The following is a 22,395-nucleotide window of genomic DNA, read 5'->3' on the forward strand; positions in this document are numbered from 1 at the left end:
TAAGGGGGCCAACACTATCGCTTTTCAGTTTTTTACTGTTTGTAGTTTAAAGAATATTTTAGGATTATTTTTACTTTCTCTCACAATGAATCTCTGTCTCAAACTTAGCTAACTTAATTTGCTTTTTACATATTATTTTATTTAATTTTCTATAATTATATAATGCCTCATCACTACCTACCCTCTTTAATTCTTTTAAGGCTTTCTGTTTTTCTTTTATTGCTTCCCTTACAGCTCTATTTAGCCATAGGGGTTTCCTCCTATTTCTAGCATGTTTGTTCCCATAGGGTATATTTTCTGCACAAGCCCTATTCAGGATGCTCATAAAAGTCTCCCATTTGCTTTGTGTACTTTTATTACTTAGTGTAATAAACTGGGATGATGTACTAAGATCATCTCTCAACTGTTTAAAATTTGCTTTCCTGAAGTTTAGTGTCCTTGTAGCCCCTCTACTAGATATCTTACTAAAGAATACATGAAAACTTATTATTTTGTGATCACTATTCCCCAAGTAACCCCCAACTTGTATATTTGATATGCGGTCTGGCCTATTGGTTAGTACAAGGTCTAGTAGTGCTCCCCCTCTTGTGGGGTCCTGTACCATTTGTGAAAGGTAATTATCTTTCATTGTTATCAAAAATCTATTTCCTTTGCTGGAACTGCAAGTTTCTGTTCCCCAATTTATATCAGGATAGTTAAAGTCCCCCATAATAATTACCTCTCAGAGACTCGCTGCTTTATCAATTTGCTTTATGAGGAGATTCTCTACCTCTTCCATAATATTCGGCGTCTTATAACACACCCCTATCAGTATTTTATTATTCATTCTCACCCCCCCTTATCTCCACCCATAGGGACTCTACATTCTCAGTACCCTCACATATGTTGTCACGCAGGATGGGTTTTAAGGATGATTTTACATATAGACACACACCTCCCCCTCGCTTATTTGTACGGTCATTCCTGAATAGGCTATAACCCTGTAAATTAACAGCCCAGTCATAGCTCTCATCCAGCCATGTCTCTGATATCCCCACTATATCATAATTTTCTTCCAACAATATTAATTCTAATTCCTCCACCTTATTTGTGGGTCTTCGGGCATTAGTGTACATGCACGTTAGGTATGACTCTGTACCTGTATTCCTGCTTACTGTATTAACTGTCCTAACCCTTCCCCCCCCCGTACCACCCCCAATTTCATTACTTGTGCCCTGGTCACTATCTGCACTACATTTCCCTTCTATAAAGTGAATACCCTCGCCCCCCATTCCTAGTTTAAACACTCCTCCAACCTTCTAGCCATTTTGTGCCCCAGCAGAGCTGCACCCTCCCCATTAAGATGCAGCCCATCCCTAGCATAGAATATGTAGCCAACTGAAAAGTCGGCCCAATTCTCCAGGAACCCAAAACCCTCTTTCTTACACCAATTCCTGAGCCAGCTGTTAACCTCCCTGATCTCCCTTTGCCTCTCTGGTGTGGCTCGTGGCACAGGTAGTATTTCCGAAAATACCACCTTTGAGGTCCATGCTTTAAGCTTACAACCTAATTCCCTGAAATCATCTTTAAGGACCTTCCACCTACCTCTAACTTTGTCATTTGTGCCAATGTGTACAATTGTCCAATTTCTCTTTTTAATTAACTGATTTAGCTGGATCCTTTAACATTGGAGTCTATGGAAAAAAGATCTGTTAACTGATTTACTATTTTTTTTTTTTTTCTATTTGACACTGATCCAGTAAACAAAAAACAGATCCTTTTCGAATGAGAGAAAAACAGATGACTACTAAACAAATCTGTTTTCCATAGATTTCAATCTAAACCTTTTCAGGACATGTGCAGTCAACAACAAACGGGTCTATGGAACGGGCTCACGGGATGTGCTCTCCCCATACCCGGCAGGTAATGGCTGTGTTTTAAAGCCAGGACCTGCCGTGGTGCTCAGCTTGCAATGGTCATAAATCCTGCTGACCAACTCTGACAGTAGGATTTAACATGGATCGGCATGGGGGCGCACCATTTGTAGGTTCCCTTTGGTGCGCCTGTGGCGTAATAGCTGGTTGCCAATGGGTTGCTTTGACTGCTGGGGGGTCCGTTGAAGACCTCTGTGCTTGTCGTGGCTCCTTTGAAACATGCCTGTGACTGGGTTTCAAAGTCTACTGGTTTTGTTTGTGTATTTTTTTGTTTTTGTTTTTTTATACCATGTGCAGCAATGTCATGGCGTTGCTGTATATAACACAAGTGACAATCGCAGCATCAAGTCTCCTAAGGGGAGTATTAAAAATGATAAAAAGTGTATATAGGCAAAACAAAGGTAAAAAGTTAAACAAGTCAAAATTGACGCATTAGAAATAGATAATGCAAAATGTTAAATACAAGTGGTGTAGCTGCATTCAGAAAAGTCTGATCTATCAAAATAATTACGGTAACCTGTTTGGTAATCGCTAAGAAAAAAGAGAAAAATTTCAGATGGTCAAAGTTTTGTTTTTTTTTTTTTCCTTTTTTTTTTTTCTGGCCCCTGCAATACCACAAAAAATGCTGTAAATACCGATCAAAACATTTAGGTTTATCACAAAATGGTATCAATAAAAATGACTGACTAATTTAAGCATTATAGGTCATGAAAAATGGTGCCGCAGCTCCCAATCTTATTTTTTTTTTTGTTTTTTTTTTCTTCTAACTTCTGGGGTGGGAGGAGAGGTTTCACCACAAAATAAAAATATATTATATATATATATATATATATATATATATATATATATATATATATGTATATGTATATGTATATGTATATGTATATGTATATGTATATGTATATGTATATGTATATGTGTATATATATATATGTATATGTGTTTGTAATATATATATATATATTTATATATATATATATATATATTACATTACACACATACATACAATGTGGCTCCCTGGACAAGCCAGGACGTCAGTTACTACAACACACCCCGCACACCGAAGTCAAACACAAATCCTTGTTGCCTCCCTCCAGGGGCTCTTTATATATATATATATATATATAATATTATTCCAAATTGAGAGAGAAATTGAACAAAAACCACAACAATTCTGATATTTATTTTGGGAATTGTTTTTACAGTGTACCATTTGTGATAAACATGAACTGGTAAATAAGATTGTCCTCATCAGTAAGATTACAACAATACTAAACATGTGCAGGTTGTTTAGAATATAATTTTTTTTTTAATTTTTTATTTTTTTATTTCCCCCTCCAGTGCATGTGGTTAAAATGAATGGTTTTAATTCAAAGTACAAATCCTCATCCCAAAAAAAAGCCCTGACATGTCTGTGGACAGAGAAATATAAAAAATAAATAGAAATATGGATGATTATTGGACATGTGAACTTAACCTAAGGCTATGTGCCCACGCTGCGGATTTTGCCGCGGATTTCTCGCGGAAAAGCCGTGGATTTTCCAGAAATCTGCAGCACAGCTACTCCCCAGCCGTTTCTATGGCATTTGGGAAATGCTGTGCCCACGCTGCGGATTTTTCCGCAGCGGAAATCGTGCGAAAAAATCTGCAGCATGTCAATTATTGTTGTGGATTTCTCTGCAGGGTCCCATGTATGTATGTATGTATGTATGTATGTATGTATGTATGTATGTATGTATGTATGTATGTATGTATGTGTGTGTGTGTGTGTGTGTGTGTGTGTGTATATATATATATATATATATATATATATATATATATATATATATATATATATATATATATATATATATATATATATATATATATATATATATATATATATATATATATATATATATATATATATATATATATATATATATATATATATATATATATAGAGAGAGAGATATAGAGAGATTATAGATATATTGTGTGTGTGTGTGTATAATATATATTATAATAATATAATATATATTCATGTTATATTAGCTGTACTGCCCGGGTTAAGAACTGCTGTTAACAAAATAGAATGTATTAACAAAAATGTATTCTGCACACAAAAACCACAAAACAAATAGATATGTAATTATTAAAAGGCAAAAACTAAGGTAATAGAAGCATTTCACAACATATATTTTTAACACCACAGATATTCCACACAGATTTAACTAAATTGTCCAAGTAATGTGCTCCATCTCTTTCCCCGTCTGTCTCCCCACCGACATCTTATTACCTCACATATAAGCTTCTTATACTATGAATGTCTTTTGTTCCTATAGCAACCACTCACAGCTCCTACTAATAACCTGTAGTTCCAGGCTCCATCTACTTAAATGGAGGCATGTTTTTTGGAGAGTAACTGTAAAGTGCGGGGTTACATTTTCCTGTCAAAACATAGTCTATGATGTTCCCTGGGTCACATGAGGTATCTCTGCAAAATTTCGTGATTGTAAATGTGACGGTGGGGATACACTTTTCGTTTCACTTTTTCCCCATTATGTAGATAGGGGCAAAATTGATTGGTAAATTGGAACGCGGGGGTTAAAATTTCGCCTCACAACATAATTTGACGCTCTCGGGGTTCAGACGTGTGAGTGTGCAAAATTTTGTGGCTGTAGCTGCGGATGCCAATCCCAGACACACACACACACGTATACACACACACGTATATACACACACACACACACACACACACGTATACACACACACACACACACGTGTGTGTATATAATATATATATATATATGACGCGGCATGTATTTATTTATTTTTTGGAGGAAGATTGAAGCGTTAAAGGGCCACATGACCTTGATAATTGTATGAATTTGATTGTGATCCTGCCGCCGCTGTGACACACAACTGCTTGTGTTATATTGTAATCGTTTTGTAGGGGGCTTGTATTCTGTGTCCGATATCTCAGCTCTTTGGATACGTGTTGACACACGCGTTGTACCATGATACTGAAGTGCTGCTGTAATTCCATCGTCTTCCTCTGATCTGTAGCTAGATACTGTTGCTGTGTAGAAAACATTGAATTCAGATATTAATACACGATGAGACTTGTCATTCCAGCGCCTCTGGGTACAATAGCCAGTCTTCCAAGCCCGAGGTCAACACACAGAAGAGAAAACAAATATTTCAGCTTAAATGACACGCGTTTTCTTCATGCTAAACAGATCCTGATGTAACAAAGGAATAGTCACTTTTCATAATCTGAGTCATTTCTGAAATATTACGGGAGTAGATTGCATTGTTGTAATAATTACTATACAGGTTTTGATCAAACTGTGCGAGTCTCCCTGCTGTGACAGAGACCTCAGTCACCAGACCTGTCCATCAGCCTCCTCCAAAAAAAAAAAAAAAAAAAAAGCTTTCCCACATATATTTTATTTACTTTTTTTCTTTCTTGGAGGGGGCTGATGGTCAGGTCCAGAACTTGCTCTTGGATCAGCAAGCTATTTGAGAACAGAAGTCCCTTCTCCAGATCACACTACATAAGGTCGTAGGAAGCCACGAGCGATTCCACAAGATTAGAAATGAGCGGACCTGTGGAAGTTAAATTTGTGGGTTCAGCAGGACTTTATTCAAAGTTCTGTCCTTGGACTTGACCTGAACCCCATTGAAAGTCACGGATTGGAAAGTTCAGCTCTCCGTTCACATACAGCCCACCTTAAACAGAGCACTTCCGCTAGAGGGAGAGTGTGGGTTTTTTGGCTATGGGTTTGTTAGTTTTTTTTAAAAAATAAATAAAAAAACAATGCACATTTGACATCGCTATAAATCGTACTGGCTAATTTGCACTATATAGTAAACAAATATACATTTAAAGAAAAATATAGTAGATTTACACCTTTACAATTTTGCTAAACTTGTAATGGAAAGTGAGAAGAAAAAAAAAAAGAAATTACATCAATAATGGTGAAACATATGGTGTCATTCAAAAGTAAAACCCTTATATGGTTGTATTAAAAAAAAGCAAGCTAAATTCTGTAATTTTATTTAAGACTTTTTCAGTCAAGGGGTCTGTTTTGAGGGCTTTTTTTTTTTGTGCCCTGAGCTACTGTTTTAGTTTTTTTGAGGAGTTTTTTCATATTTTTTAATTTTTTTGTTCTTCGCCATTTACTGATTGAGCTAATTTATTTTGATAGCTTGGATTTTGACACAATGAAGTCACACTTTATTCTACAAATAAAAAAAAAAAGTGGTTGTGTGTGTAAAATTATTATATCGCAGTGGAACCTTGGATTAAGAGTAACTTGGTTTGAGTGTTTTGCAAGACAAGCAAAGATTTCTAAAAATGTGTAACTTGGTTTAAGAGCAATGATTTGCAATAAAAGCAAATACTCCCCGTGCACACGTCCGGTTCTGTCCTTTCACCGCGCTCTGGAGGTAACTTTTTGTACATATGCACTGTATATAGTATACCATTGTACAGTATAATATATCAGGTCTATCAATTTGCATTTGTGGATACAGTATTGTACTTCTTGCTAACCAGTGCAGCACATTGCTTATACTGTACACCAACAATTCTATTGTAAGCTAAAGTGCAGTTTAATTAGCTTGATCTGCTTTTACTGTACATTGCAGCATTTTGTATTAGTGTACTGTATATGAATACAGTACATTATATTGTATAAGGCTGTGTGCACACGTTGCGTTTTTTACCGCGGAAACGCTGCGTTTAGAACCGCAGCGTTTCAGTGGCAAATTGCATGCGTTCAGCTTTCCCAGCAAAGTGCATGAGATAGCCGATAAATCGGTGCATACGCTGCGTTTTTAAACGCAGCGTTTTGGATGCCAAAAATCGGTGCGGAAAGAAAAGCAGCATGTCACTACTTTTGTGCGTTCTGGCTGCGTTCTCTCCCCCATTGAAATAAATGATGCAGGTCAGAACGCAGCTACAACGCAGTGAGCTGCTTTTTTGTTGCGGTCCGCGGGCTTTGTCGGCATACAGAACGCAGGCATTTACCTGGAAGTGAGGGCAAGGGGTTTCCTGTTGACCTCACTTCCTGGCAAAGTTCAGGAAAGCCCCCGGTGTCGCCAAAGTGCCCGCCCCCGAACCCCGACCCCCCCTTCCCCTCCTGAAAATCCAACATGGCCGCGCGCACAGCAGCGCACCGGCCGCCCTACTCCTGTCGCATGTGTAATAACACATGCGACAGAAAACTGCTCCCCCAGGCCCTGCCAGGTCACCCCCTATTCCCCCCGGTGTCCTCTGGTGTCCCTCGGTAACCCCCGTACCTGTCACAGCGCTGATCCCCCGCGGCCCCCTCCTCCTTCACAGTGCGCGCCGGTCACATGTGCCGAGCAGCTGACGGCTTCCTGTGTTCAGTGTGAGCTGCGCTGGCTGCTGCTGCTCGGCACTGTGCACCTGTGACCAGGGGAGAGTGGGTGCAGATTCTTTGCACCCACTCTCCTCAAATGGAGGGTCTGCACTACTAGAAAATGGGGGACACGTTCCCTGAGCTTGCCCCCCATATTCTAGAAGGTCCAGAGGCGAGGTGGGACGTAAAAAATGGATACTGCGGACCCAATTTTTTTTCTTTTCAATAAATTGGTGAAAGAGGATATGTTTTTGGGGAGTGGTTTTTTTTCAAATTTTTTTTTTTTTTTGGTTGTCAATTTTTTTTTGCTATTACTGTCAATTAGTTATGTCTGGTATCAAATAGACGCAGTGACATCACTAATTGCTGGGCTTGATGCCAGGTGACATTACACATCTGGTATCAACCCCATATATTACCCCATTTGCCACCGCACCAGGGCGCGGGATGAGTTGGGGCGAAGCGCCAGGATTGGCGCATCTAATGGATGCGCCACTTTTGGGGCGGCTGTGGCCTGTTATTTTTAGGCTGGGAAGAGTCCAATAACCATGGTTCTTCCCATCCTGAGAATACCAGACCCCAGCTTTCAGCTTCACCTTGGCTGATGATCTAATTTGGGGGGGACCCCACGTTTTTGTTTTTTTTTTTTTTTAATTATTTCTAAATAAAAAAAAACAAAAAACAGCTTGGGGAGCCCTCCAAATTGATCACCAGACAAGATGAAGCTGTCAGCTGTGGTTTGCAGGCTACAGCTGTCTGCTTTACCCTGACTGGCTATCAAAAATAGGGGGGACCCCACGTCATTTATTTTAATTTATTTTTTTTTGGGCTATATACAAGGCTAGGCATCCTTTAGTGCCACATGAAAGGCACTAAAGGGCGCCAGCTTAGAATATGCAGGGGGGGTGGGACGTTATATATATGTTTGACATCCATTGACAAATTTTAGGCTGTGTGCCCACAATCAGGGTTTGCAGCGTTATGGGCGCAGAGTGTTTTCCCTGCGTCCATAAAGCTGCGTTGTGCAATAGAAGCACAGTGGAAGGAATTTTAGAAATCCTGTGCCCACTGGGCTTCTCTTCTCCGCAGCATAAACTGACCTGTGGTGCATCTTCCCGAGCCTCAGCATGTCAATTTATGCTGCGGAGATGAGTGTTCTCTGCAGGTAGCATAGAACTAAAGTCCAGAGCAGCCTGAACCCAAATCGTGGGCATGGGCAGCTGCGTTCTCCCGTGGACAACACTCACATCTCTGCAGGAAGGCTGGCACTATGTACTGGATGTACTGTGGCACTCACTGGATCATGTGGTCAAAAACGCACCTGAAGAAAACGCACGAAAAACGCATGCGTTTTTGATGCGTTTTTTTTCCAAAACTCATTGTTTACAATTCTCCCCTCTGCCAGAGGGTGCGTTTTTTCCCGCGCTGAAAAAACGCAACGTGTGCATATAGCCTTACTGTAACTTTCTATAAATACAGTAAATATTTTCGGGTTGTGGAACGAATTGTGTGCGTTTCAATTATTTCCTATGGGAAAATTAGCTTTGATATAAGAGTAACCTGGTTTACGAGTACACTCCCAGAACCAATTTATGCTCGTAATCCAAGGTTCCATTTAATATGTATGTATGTATGTATGTATGTATGTATAGGTATTTATGTGTGTGTAAATATATATATATAAATATATATATATATATATATATATATATATATATATATATATATATATATATATATATATATATATATATATATATATATATATATATATATATATATATATATATATATATATATATATATATATATATATATATATAAATATATATAAATATATATATATATATATATATATATATATATATAGAGAGATATATACGGTAGATATATAGATATATAGATCTATCTATTTTAAAAAAAATATTATAATTAGTGGCCCAATTCTAACGTATCGGGTAGTCTAGAATGTGTATGTAGGTTACACAGGGGAGCCGGGGTAAGCTGGTAACCATGGTACACATTCGAGTAAGTAAGCAAAGTGACAGTGCTGGTTAATTTTGTGCTTGCTGGTCTCCTGCTGTGCAGCATGCATCAGCGTGTTTGACAGCGGGAGACCAACTATCTGAATGGGCAGGGAGCCGGGGTAACTATATGTAAAGCGGTTTCCATAGTTACCCGATGTGTACACTGGTTAACAGCATACGCCGGCTCCAGCACACGTGTGCCGGCAGCTGTGGTAAGCTAGGAGCCGGGGTAACTATGTAAAGCGGTTTCTATAGTTACACGATATGTACCATGGTTACCAGCCTACGCTGGCTCCGGCACTCATGTGCCGGGAGCCGGAGTAAGCTAGTAGTTTCAGACATTTAGCCTTTTCTCCACTTTGTCTTACCGGTGTGGGCTTCCGGGGGTGCAGCAGTCACCTGGGAGTCGGGGCTCCGTGTGGGTTCGGGGAATGCGTGAGGGGGCGGGGCTTGGTCAAGCGGCCAATCTGTGAGGGGACGGGGCGTGGCCAAGCGAGCAATGCGGGGGACGGGGCCAGGCCGAGCGGCCAATCCGTGTGGGGGGCGGGGCCAGGCAGAGTCCAGCGGTCAATGCGATGGTTGTCACTGTAATGACGTAATTTTCGTTAGACAGAATAAGGCAAATATATATATACACATATTTGTGTGTGTGTGTGTATAAACTTTAGTATGTATATTATAGTATGTGTGTGTATAGATATATAGATTTTTACTTCATCAATCAATAGGACACGTGAATCTAAGGAACAGACAATGGATATTTACGTTACTCAGGGGATGAGTTAGTATTGATAGTATTCTATGAACAGGGGAGAAGGAGGAACTAAGGAAGGGCAGAGCTCATTGTGAACAAAAGTCCATGTGCACCAGCGCATACCTGAACGTTGGGTCTGTGTGCTGTGTCCATATATACAGTACATTGAGAATGAGGATATTCTACTTGCCTGCAGTCACTCCAAATTGTAATATTTTCAGTATGTACTATTCAAACCAAACGGGTAAGAGCGCTGATTCCCGGGTGCACAGAGGGAACACAAGGGTGTATGTTCGCTGGATCTTTATGCATACGCAGTGTTTTGAAGTAGAGTATACTAACGTGAACCTGACTTCAAAACGTGTTGTATGGATAGTGATTCACAGAACCTCCAATATATGCTTGTCTTCACTCTGTACACCTGGGAATTGCTGCACTTTTACCTGTTTGGTTGGAATAGGATTCTTCCCACCGGTGTGTGCGGGTCAGCGGTCAGAGCAGCAGTCTTTCGTTCTTACAAATCCAGAGTTGTTGCCGGGTCACAACCCAGGCAGCTGAGCATATGAAGTGATGAACCGGGGGCCCTCCGCTATGCAGAGCAATTCACTGGTTCAGACGGATAAACCAGGGATAATGTTTGTTTATTTACAGGGAATAACAAACGCAAGCTGCCGAGCATCGGGAGGGGGGGGAAAGGAGTAAAGGCGGGAAACCAACTCTCCAGTACAAAAGTATACTCTTTAGCTGAAGCGACTGCCCATGGCGCCACAACTAGAACATTAAAGTATAGTTTTAACAGCAGTACAACGATAATCATATATTGAAAATTAAACAATCCTACTGTGTCCACTATCCTACTTGGCCTCCCCTAAATGGACCATGTGGCTACTGCACTCTGTCTACGGAGGCTTAATATAGTTCTCTAACCGCTGCATCCGGGCCTACACTCAAAGCACGTTCTGCAGGACCGGTACGCTCTGAGGCTTGATGATGCAGTGGTGCGCACTTGACTCGAGGAGGACAAGGCCATATTTTTCTTCCCTCAATCCACCAGGCAACTGGGCTCATCAGGCGAGGTCCTCTTCTAGGCCGGATACGGACTCTCTGACGTGCCTGCCTCTGGGCCTCTCAGAACTCTCTCCTTCACGTCCTGCTTCCCCTTACTGCAGTTTGACACTTGTGCAGACCAAACAAACACAAAACAGCAGTGGCGATGTGGCCATGCCATTGTCCTCTGCTAGTGATGTTCGGTCGCGAACGATCCGATACAAAGATCCGGCTCCCTACTGTGACGGACAGGAGCCGGATCCCCAGTGAGAGCCACTAAATTTTCTTAATTGCTTTTTGCTGCTGAAACCCCGCCCACCCGTGGCTAAACGCCACCCACTCAACAATCGAATTGGTCCCTTGTAAGTGGGTGGGGTTTATCAGTGGGGGGCGGGGTTTAATCGGCGTTACTATAATCTTAAATATGTGTTCACCTGGGGTGAACATACATTTAATAGAGAGCCAAGAACGATCCGAATGAGCTGGCTCTTTTTGGTGAGTGGAGCCATGAGAACTGGGTCACCAAAGAGAGCCGGACTGCCCATCACTATCCTCTGCAGGGGAGCCCCGTCTCTTAAAGTCACAGTAAAACAATGTCCTTAGTAGGGGCTGCCCTCCCCTACACGTATACAATCCCTTGTTCGCTGTGCCTTTTATGATGTGGGTATCACACTTAAGAGACCCTTATTTCTCTTTCAACTTCAATAATCTATTAGACCAGTGCTATCTTTGGGCCACAATGTTTTAATATTAAGGATAATTAATTTCAGGCTATCGGTTAGGCACTCCACACAAGTCACGTTCTCTCATGTGGCTCCTCGGGAAAATGAATTGCCTACCCCTGTACTAGGCAATTATGGTGATGCACACCCGGAATAGGTGGTTTTCTTACCTGGTGTTAAAGTTTTTATTTGGTTTAAATTAAATGACTTTCCTGAGGGTTTTATACAGGGTAGAGTCATGATGAGTCTTTGTGTATTATGATAATAGTGTAGTATAAAATGCATCATCCTTATACTTTTGTGGTCTTGTTGTATCAGTGACTATATTAAAAGTTAAATTATGGCATCATGGATGCAATAGGTTTTTGGTTAAAGAATATAATGAGTATCCGAACAATGAAACGGTGAGTGGCATCTCATTGCTCTGAATGTTAGAGTATGCACCAGTGCCGCCCCTGCAGCGGTCGAACTGCTCGGATCCGGGGTCGCTGCTGCTGTGGCTCGAGAGTCTCCAGACCCGGGGTTCACGGCCATTTCAAATGAAAAGGGGGCTATTTACAGGGGATTATAGTTTGTGACGCCACCCGTGGTTCGTGTTAGGGGGAGTACCGCCGCTGCCGATGGGAGTACCTGGGGGAGATGGAGTGGGGCAGCCAGATGACGTTCCCTCCACGGGTAGGGGAGGCCCCGGGACTCTGGATGGTGGAGGTGCTGAGGAGCGTGGTGCAGGTGGCAAGCAGGGAAGGACAGCGTACTCACTCAGGCAGTGTTGGTGATGGTGCGACCGCAAAGCAGACTCTGACAACAAGGTAAACAAAGTCTCTTGGTGCCACTGCCCTCTTGGGGGGTGCTCGTCCGGATATCTGTCCCCTCTGCTACTGCCGGGTGATCCGGAGCCTGCATCTGTGCACACATTAGAAGTGTTCTGGTGGCCCGTTGGCTTAAAGCTGTCCGGGCCCCGCTCCCTACTTGTTGGTAGTGGATCTGTGCTCTCAAGGGCTCACGCTTAGGGCTTTCCAACCCACAGAAATCCCATCGCTCTCGTTGCGCTGGTGCCCCTGATCTCTGAGCTTCTTGGGGACAGTCCATAAAGTCACTATCCTCCACAGGTTAATCCCGCCGTGCTTTCGGTCCTGGACCGGTTATTAGACTCGAGCTGCTGACCGTCCTCCAAGACCAGGTCTAGGCACCCAGCCTCAATACGCTGCGACCGGGTCTCCGACTCATCCGGGCCCAGACCACCGTCTGCGACCCAATCTGTACATACAGGGAGCCACCACTCCCTCAGCTCCTCACTCCTCAAGGGCTAACACTACTCTATTTTCTTCGCTCCCACCAGCCTACCTGACCCCTAGGTGGGCGGCCCTATTCCACCTCAACAGCCCACTGGTGTGTCTGATAGGGTGTGGTTGGGATTTGGACACTGATGGAGGCAGTACCATAGGTTGAAAACCCAGAACCATGGGGGGTTAAGCCCTTTACTAAAGAACAGAGTGTGCAGTATCCTGTGACGCCCTGACTAGTCCAGGGGCGTCACACACCAAGATTGTTAATTTTGATCTATAAAAAAAGGCAAAACTTCATGCTCACTGGGGGTCCGACCACTGGGCCCCCCCGCTCCCCCCTGATTCCAAGACCATGGCTCTGAAGAGTGCCACACTTGGCCATCTCTAGCGGTCCCATTTGAGAATTATGTTTTCAGACTTGTGCTTGCTTGGCCTCTGCTCCATGCAGACGTGGCTCTTCAGAGGCCCGTTCTAAGGATCAATGAATTTCTCAACAGTCAGACCCCCAGCGACTGGGAAGGTAAAGGGTACCTACCAAAACTAGAAGATGTCTCCTAAGTTTAGGGTGACTTGGAAAAATTTGGTTGCATACAGTTTGCATCGTAAATGTGGCAGCAATACAATTTTTCCTATTACATATTTTTAGACCTATTCGTGCCTGGGGCTGCTGTATCGGTTTATGTAATTTTTAGGGTTTAAAGAAGATAAAGATCCTTTTAGGAGATGTTTTTGCAGAAATTGATGATCCATCGTTACAATAGGCACTATGCAAGAGTAGCAGACCGCAACCGTTACACATTAAATGAGGCTCTGAGAAGCTCCATTCCTTGAGTTTACATCCAGGGGCTGCTGAATAATAACAATTCAATATAGCAAATGTGGTCCTTATTCCAAAATGTAACAAACTCCATATATCCCAAATATAAAAGATATTCTTTATTATTACTCTTTAAAACCACCCATAGAAAATCAACTTTTCAAAATAAATATAGACTAGTGATACTGATACCAATGGTGCTAAGCGGATAAATCCACCAACAATCCTCACTCTGTACGAACCCCTGTCACTTTGTTCCTGCCTAGCCAACAGAGGAACACCTTAATTTAAATAGACCCTGTGACTGTGTGATATTGTGGGTTGTGTATCATTTTGTGTAGGTTCGTATTTTAGGAGCCTTGCTCCATTCATTCTGTTTATTACTTGTCTTGTCTGCAGGTTAATTAGCGAAGCTTAGTTACCATTTGCTTGCCTTGTGTGTACATTGTCCTGTTTGCAGGTTAATCACCCACTTTTGGGCTTTTGTCCCGAAGTCTGGGGGAGGGGGGCCTGGAATTCACCCAACCTCTGTTTACCTGGGGAATTATTCAGTCTGGCTGGGAAGGACCAGAGACAAGCAGGAAGATAGATCCAATGAAAGAGAAGCTGCGGCTACAGGCAGCACTCCAGAGAGCAGTTGAGAAACCTCGATTTCCCTGGAAAAGGACTGCTGGAGGATTGTGACTGATCCCTGGGATATTTATCCCATTACTGGACTACTTTACCCTCTGTGTGGTGGATTATTTGATGGACCTTCTAGATTGCATAGAGTAAAGGATGTTTGGATTCTTCAATCTCTTGCTCTGTTGATTGTGTGATATCAGAGAAGGACCCCGTGACAGGCAATACCCGCTCAATGAAGGCTATCCCTATAGAGTCGTCCTCGCTCCCTCACTACTCCTATCACCATAACGAACACACCCTAGTAGTTATCCTGAAGGAGTAATGTTACCAGAGAGCGATAAAGCAAAGGAGACATAGGAAGAAAAAAGAAGCATGGACAATTTGATACCCTAGGAGCTGAGTAGCTAATTAGCATGCACTCCGTAAGGCCTACACAACCGGGACAGTCCTAAAATTATCTCTCTTCAAATATATAGGATGAAAATGCCTTATGAAAATTTAGTCTATACATACAGCTTATTTAACAGTTCATAGGAAATCACATTTTCAGACTTATAATAATGGTTAGTAGTGTCCAGTTTTCGCCATACAAATCTAATTGCCCTTCAACAAATCCTCACCACATTTATACAACTGAATGGACTATCCTAAAAATCTTCCACCTCCATTACTTGAGGTTAGTCATGTTGAAGTCCATTAGCATGCAAATCCAGCTGTTCTTAAATTGACCCACATCATACTTTAAACAGTTAAACAACTTATTTATCAGTTTAAGGGAGTCCAGTTAATCAGACTTGAGTTTAATGAAGGTTAGTAGCATCCAGATCGTTGGCATACAAGTCCAGTTGCCCTTAGATAGATCCACACTACATTCATTCAGCTGCCTGAGTTGGATATTCTCAATATCTTCCACCTCTATTGCTTGAGGTTAGACATTTAAGAATCATTAGCATACAATTCCAGCTGCCCTTAAACTGACCAACATCATACTGTGAATAGTTGTCCAAAATTGGATATCTTTTTATATCTTACGCCTCAACTCGTTTCCCCCCTTGACCAATTAAAGCACAGGGGTTCATCAAGAGGCTTTATTAGCGGATATGATCCACGAGTATGCTAGATGCTGATATCCCTGACCTCTCCTTTCTGCCAATCACTGCACTGGCTTCCCATTGCTCAATGACTCCAGTTCAAAACACTAACCATAACATACAAAGCCATCCACAACCTGTCTTCTCCCTACATCTGTTACCTAGTCTCCTGGTACTTGTCTGCACGTAACCTCCGATCCTCACAAGATCTCCTTCTCTACTCCCCTCTCATCTCCTCTTCCCACAATCTCATACAAGATTTCTCCCTCGCCTCCCCCCCCATACTCTGGAATGCTCTGCCACAACATATCTGACTCTCGCCTACCTTGACAAGCTTCAAAAGGAACCTGAAGACCCACCTCTTCAGACAAGCCTACAACCTGCCATAACCCTCAGTCTGATATATCGCTGCACAACCAGCTCTATCCTCATCTGCTGTATCCTCACCTATCCCTTGTAGACTGTGAGCCCTCTCGGGCAGGGACCTCTATCCTCCTGTACCAGTCTGTGCCTTGTATTGTTTGATTTTTTTGTAGTTGTCTCTATTATGTTACACCCCTTTCACATGTAAAGCGCCATGGAATTGATGGTGCTATAATAATAAATTCCAAAATAATAATTCCACATATGGATCCTGTTCACCTTAGATACTCTTCCAGAAGCCTGATAGATCAATGTGTAGGTGTCTCCAGTGAGTTTTCAGGCTCATCACATGTTTCCCCATCTCCATTGCTTACCAGGCTATTCAGCCATGTTTCCTCAGCTAGAGCAGTACTAGGATAGACAGCTTATCGTGTGGTTTCTGGTTGTCAGACCTCCACTGATCTCCTATTAATTACCTATCCTAAGGATAGGTAGTCTCAATAATTTCTGTCCAGACAACCCCTTTAATTTCAATTTATAATTCTATCATGCTTAAGGGGGAAAAGTCCACAAGAACGAAGTCGATTGCTCTGTAACTGGAAAAATCCCTTCTGTACTGCAAATAGTGTTTTTAATGTGATTTGCAGGTAAGAGGGGGGAATGTGTTTTAATCATTTTAGCATTTAAATTAAAGTGTATGAAAACTTATATGAAGTTGATGGTTAAATTTTTTTTATTTTATTTTTTTCCAGCTGAGCCATTTGCCTCAAAGGTCAAACAAATGAGGCTCAAAAGAGAAGACTTTGAGATTTTAAAAGTAATCGGAAGAGGAGCGTTTGGTGAGGTAAGAGCAGTATCTGACTTTTGTACACTTAGCAAATCCTTATAAAATACCTTATTTTTAATTTCTCTGGAAAGTACAGTTTGTCCAGTAGCGGTCTGTGTATTCTTAGGCTATGTGCGCACGTAGCGTTCTGTCCCTGCAGAACTTTCTGCAGCAATTTGAACAGCACACGTGCGCTTCAAATCGCTGCAGAAAGAGTCCATAATGAAAAAAAAAAAAAGCAGATTTTATGCGCTCTGGGTGCAGCCCCTCCAGAGCAGGGGATGCATGCAGAGCGCACGGAATAAGTGACATGTCACTTCTTAGAACGCGCGCTTCGGGCAGCAGCCGAATCGCTGCGCTCTAAGACGCCACGTGCGCACGTCTCCTGCATAATCTTCATAGATTATGCTGGGGACGCAGGATGCATGCGGTTACGCTGCGGTGCAGATCGCAGCGTAACTGCATGCAAATACGCAACATGTGCACATAGCCTTATGTTGAATATTCCAGAGACTGAGCAATTAGAGGTTATTGTACGGGGGGGGGGGGGTTTAGCCAATTTAAGTGGTTGTTCACAATTAACTTTTTAGTAGCTCTTAGGGTACCTTCACACTTAGCGATGCAGCAGCGATCCGACCAGCGATCTGACCTGGTCAGGATCGCTGCTGCATCGCTACATGGTCGCTGGTGAGCTGTCAAACAGGCAGATCTCACCAGCGACCAGTGAACAGCCCCCAGCCAGCAGCGACGTGCAAGGGACGCTGCGCTTGCACGGAGCCGCCGTCTGGAAGCTGCGGAGACTGGTAACTAAGGTAAACATCGGGTATGGTTACCCGATGTTTACATTAGTTACCAGTGTGAGCAGGGAGCAGGGAGCCGCGCACACTGAGCGCTGGCTCCTTGCTCTCCTAGCTACAGTACACATCGGGTTAATTAACCCGATGTGTAATGCAGCTACATGTGCAGAGAGCAGGGAGCCGCGCACACTGCTTAGCGCTGGCTCCTTGCTCTCCTAGCTGCTGTACACATCGGGTTAATTAACCCGATGTGTACAGCAGCTACATGTGCAGAGAGCCGGAGCCGGCACTGGCAGCGTGAGAGCTGCAGAGGCTGGTAACTAAGGTAAATATCGGGTAACCACCTTGGTTACCCGATGTTTATCTTGGATACAAGCTTACCTCAGCTGTCAGACGCCGGCTCCTGCTCCCTGCTCGCTTCATTTGTCGCTCTCTCGCTGTCACACACAGCGATCTGTGTGTCACAGCAGGAGAGCGGCTTTGAAGAAAACGAACCAGGGCTGTGTGTAACGAGCAGCGATCTCGCAGCAGGGGCCAGATCGCTGCTCATTGTCACACACAGCGAGATCGCTAATGAGGTCACTGCTGCGTCACAAAAAGCGTGACTCAGCAGCGATCTCGGCAGCGAGCTCGCTGTGTGTGAAGCACCCCTTAGGCATCACTGGTCCTTGAGAGTATTATTAGGCTTGTAGAAAAGAACAAACCTATCTACTGCCCTGGTCTTTGACTGGCTGTAGCGGTGATGTCATTTAATACAGCGCATTGTCTGCTGCAGCTGATCACTGGGCTTAGTAGCCTATGCAGTCTAAATCAGCATCGCTGCTGAGCTCAGTGATTGCCTGCAGTGCTTATTTGCTCTGTAGTTATGACATCACCACTGCAGCCTGTCAACAAAGTTTGGGGCAGTAGCAGGGAGGATGACTATTTTGGGTTATTTTCTACCTTTGCAAGCCTACATGCAATTAGAAATTAAAACTTGGACAATCCTTTTTCAAAATACAATTTTAAAAGTGGTGATTATTAATAATAATGTTACGATCATATCGTGAGCAACAGGTAGCTGTCATGAGTGTATCCAGCTCTGGGGAGACCTCTGAGTCTGGGACCAAAAAGATAGCAACTCCTCATTATTTGCAGGTCTACAACTGGTATTTGAATGTATCTACTTTTAGTGCTGCAGGGGTTAAGGACTCTTTCCTACCTGACTGTTTGTAGCCTTAATATCAGGTGTAGCTCTTTTGTGACCACTCCCATTCACTATTAAGTGTGTCTTACCATCTGATGTCAGTTATAGATTCTGATTCTATTGCTGACCACTTTGGAAGGAGCCTGTCTCTGGAAGAAGCTGGAGAGTCTTGAATATCTCAGCTGCAGTGTTTTGCTGTATTAAAAAAAATTAAAAGGGGGGGGGGGGGGAAGACACACCTTCTGTCTTCTTTACCTTGTATTTGTAGTATTGCAGTAGTGAGGCTAGTGCTCTAATCAGCCTTCTCATTAGCCAGGGTGAGTTCAGGGCAAGTGAGGGACTGGGCACATGACGGCGACTGGGGAAGGACCCGTATAGGGATGTTGGTGAGCTTAGGGGGTACAGACTCAAGTGCGTTGCAGGAGGTGTCCCCTCTCCCGGTCACTAGGCCTTCCATCTATACTATCCCTGTTGTCACCCTAGTGTTACGTTGCATGCTGAGCGTATGTACGCTCTGGCATGACATTAAAATGAGCTACAAGGCAACATGTACAGGAAGATATTTTCTGTCTCCTAGTAACAGCACTGTATTTTATTATGCAACCTTGGCATGGTGTTCAATCATGAAGAAAAAAAATGCCATGCTGTTTGTGAAGCAAAGGTTTTTTTTTTTAATAGTCCACGCACAAACCACATTATTCCTCATAAACGTGAATATAGAATCAATAAAAAGAAAACAAAACATTACCAGTGTTAGCAAAAAATGTAAAGATGAATGCATATGAGGCTGCTGATCAAACACTACATATGTGTCGCCCACCCGCAGCGGTCGCCCCAGGGACACCACTCCACCTTCGCGGACGCCACAGGGTCTTCGCTTTGGAATCTCTGGTCACAGCTATGTCAGGTTTATTTACATGGGAGTCGTGACGCCACTCACTGTTTGCGGTCAGGGTTATGGGTGACTGCCACTGCAGGCTTAACAAGCGTCTGGGGCTGATGGCGTCTGCAGTCTGGTGGTATGGCCTCCCGTGAGTGAGGCAGGCCCCAGGGGCTCGGGTGTGTAGATCAACAGGTCCCAGAATAACTCAGTCTCAGTCCAAGATGTCTTTCAACTTGTTTTACTCACTTTCAGATGTTTTTGTGATGTAACCTGGGCGATGCTGAGATAAACCAGGAGGAACCAGGAATCCTTTAGGCTGGTCTAAGGGTAACCGTTAACTCTCCTTCCTAGCACTTCTTGTTTCGGATAACCCCTGACTTGAAGTACCGTGGGATTCATCCAGGGAAGTCGCTACTGCCTTTTCTCCCCTTTTTGGCCCGTTTTTCCGGCAGCGTGGACCAAGGAAGATGGGTCCAGGCTCGATCCTCCCCATGGGCCCCCTTGTTGCTGCTGAGGCTTGGACTCTAGTTGGTTGGTGTGGGACTTGTGGTCCCCCCCCCACGGCAGGTTTAGCAGATTAGTAAATGGACGTCTACTCTAGGGACCTGTTCCCCATGCATGCCTAGTCACCAGGAGTCTCCATACACGACCAGCTGACTTCCTCAGCGTCTTTCTGTCCGACTTGCTGGTGACCGTTCTCCCCCGCCAACGGCTACTACATGTGCAGGGTCTGACTAGCGTGTCAGCGCGCATCTCTCCTTCTTTTTGCGCTTTCTGCTATCAGACTGACTAGCTCCTACTCCTTTCCTTGCAGCCACTGCCACCTTAGCTTCCAGCCCCTCCCCTCCACCCCTAGATGAGATGTGGAGGAACGCCCCCTCTTGGGTCTGCCCAAGGGTCCCCTCTAAGGTGTGGGAGACCTGGTTGCTACTGTATGTGTCTGTGCGTACGCACACACCCTATTCCGGCTTTTGGAATTACCTGGAAGCACTGCCCCAGCCTGGGTGCAGTACTCTGTGGTGCCTGACCAGGTCAGGGGCGCCACACATACACTACAGACTTTAACGTTAAGACCTTGTTCAGACAAGGAGTGTGTGGTCCAATAGACCAAAAACACACAACAAATGTGTAGAGTGTAGCGGAGCGGTAGTTGGGGGCGAGGGATTGACTCAGGACGTCCTGGCACGCTATATGAAAGAGCTGGTCCTGGCTTTGTGTGTGATGAAAGCAATATACAGCTGCCAAAAGATGCAAAGGCAATATACAGGAACCAGGAGAGGCATGTATCAATCTGCGCTGATCTGCTTACAGCATCACTGATTGATCCACCCTTCTGGTTCCTGTTTAGAATATTTAGACACGTTCTTAGTTCCCGCTGGGTTGTTTCTGATTTCACGGGTTCTGAGAGTCCCAGCACAACCCAGCCTAACTCTATAGTCCAATTTGTGATTGTCGCTTCCCTTTCTGCGATTCTAAGTCTGCGCTACTCCTAGAGGAGGGAGGTACGGGCGTTTTGTCACTTTGCCCAGAGTAGAGCCTTGCACTCTCAGATGCTCCTCCTCATAGAGGAGAGGTTAAGGGGGTAGCCAATACTGTTAGAGTAGAGACCTTCGCTTTCTGACGCTCAGGGAGAATCCACCGGGGACAGCCGACTTGGATCACGCAACGGTCCAACTCTGCACATTAACTTTGAGGCTTGGGGCCTCCAGACCCTTCTGCCTGGGGTCACTTTAATAAAAGGTCAGTCTGTAGCCTCAGCATTGTCTCGCATTCTGTGTGGTTGTCCACAGTCCAGGATCATGCTATCTCAATCTGGTCTCCTTTTACTGCCACAAGTCACCCTCTGTATGCGGCCTTGATGACCTACAGACTGCACGTCCGCTTTTGTCACACATTGGGTCTTCACTAGCTTTCTAGAATGAACAGTCTCTTTTCCTATGAAGTAACCCCCTCATTTTGGGTTAGTACAACACTTAACTGTTTCCTGCCTTAACACTAGAAGTCCCAGAAATTTCGAGCTCCCCCCTGAAGTCCCGAAAGAGGGTCAAATGACCCTTAGTCCAAACTGAATAGAACTAACTAGAAACTAAATGGCTAAACTCCAATGGAAAACTACAACCTCCTGTGGTGCGAGCGACTGTAATGGCCTTAATTACAGAATAAAAGACTGTGACTATAGGATGTTAGCTAAAATCCTTCAGGTCATTCGACCCGTCTCTGGGTTCCAAAAGGTAGAAATGTTAAATGACCCCTCTCTGGGACTTCTGGTGCTAAAGTTTGACAACTACATATACAAGTGCTATGCAATGCACATGAAAACATTACCACATATAACCTTGCTGTACATTATATAAAACTCATTACATTATCACAGTTCATTACGTTATTTACAAACGACACAATTTTACATTACAATAAAGCGATGTGTGACTTCAAGGGAAGGAACGCGACAGCAACCAGTCCACTTGTACCAAAGTGTGATTATGAATTGGGCGTTTGTCCAAATGGACTCTTAGTCCTTGATAAAAACGTTGCAATATGCACAATTCAGAATTTTGTATACACTAGAAGGCAACTTCAGCATCTCTATGGAAGAGCACATGGAGGTGATAACCTGCCAGACACAAGGTGTTTGAGGACCAAGAAAGGATAAACCCAAGCGAGTATACGAAGTTGCTAAAGAATCA

General features: G+C 43.5%; 1 protein-coding gene across 2 annotated transcripts in view; it reads left to right on the forward strand.

Annotated features, from left to right (window-relative positions):
• CDC42BPG (CDC42 binding protein kinase gamma) overlaps positions 1-22,395 on the forward strand; it is a 201,474-nt gene that overhangs the window by 67,099 nt on the left and 111,980 nt on the right. For both annotated transcript variants that reach the window (XM_075326797.1, XM_075326798.1), the window contains exon 2: positions 16,769-16,860. In XM_075326797.1, coding sequence (XP_075182912.1) covers positions 16,769-16,860 — 92 coding nt within the window. The remainder of the gene's footprint in view (positions 1-16,768; positions 16,861-22,395) is intronic.

Source organism: Anomaloglossus baeobatrachus, chromosome 10, assembly GCF_048569485.1.
Source record: "Anomaloglossus baeobatrachus isolate aAnoBae1 chromosome 10, aAnoBae1.hap1, whole genome shotgun sequence".
In the NCBI taxonomy this organism is placed as follows: Eukaryota; Metazoa; Chordata; class Amphibia; order Anura; family Aromobatidae; genus Anomaloglossus; species Anomaloglossus baeobatrachus.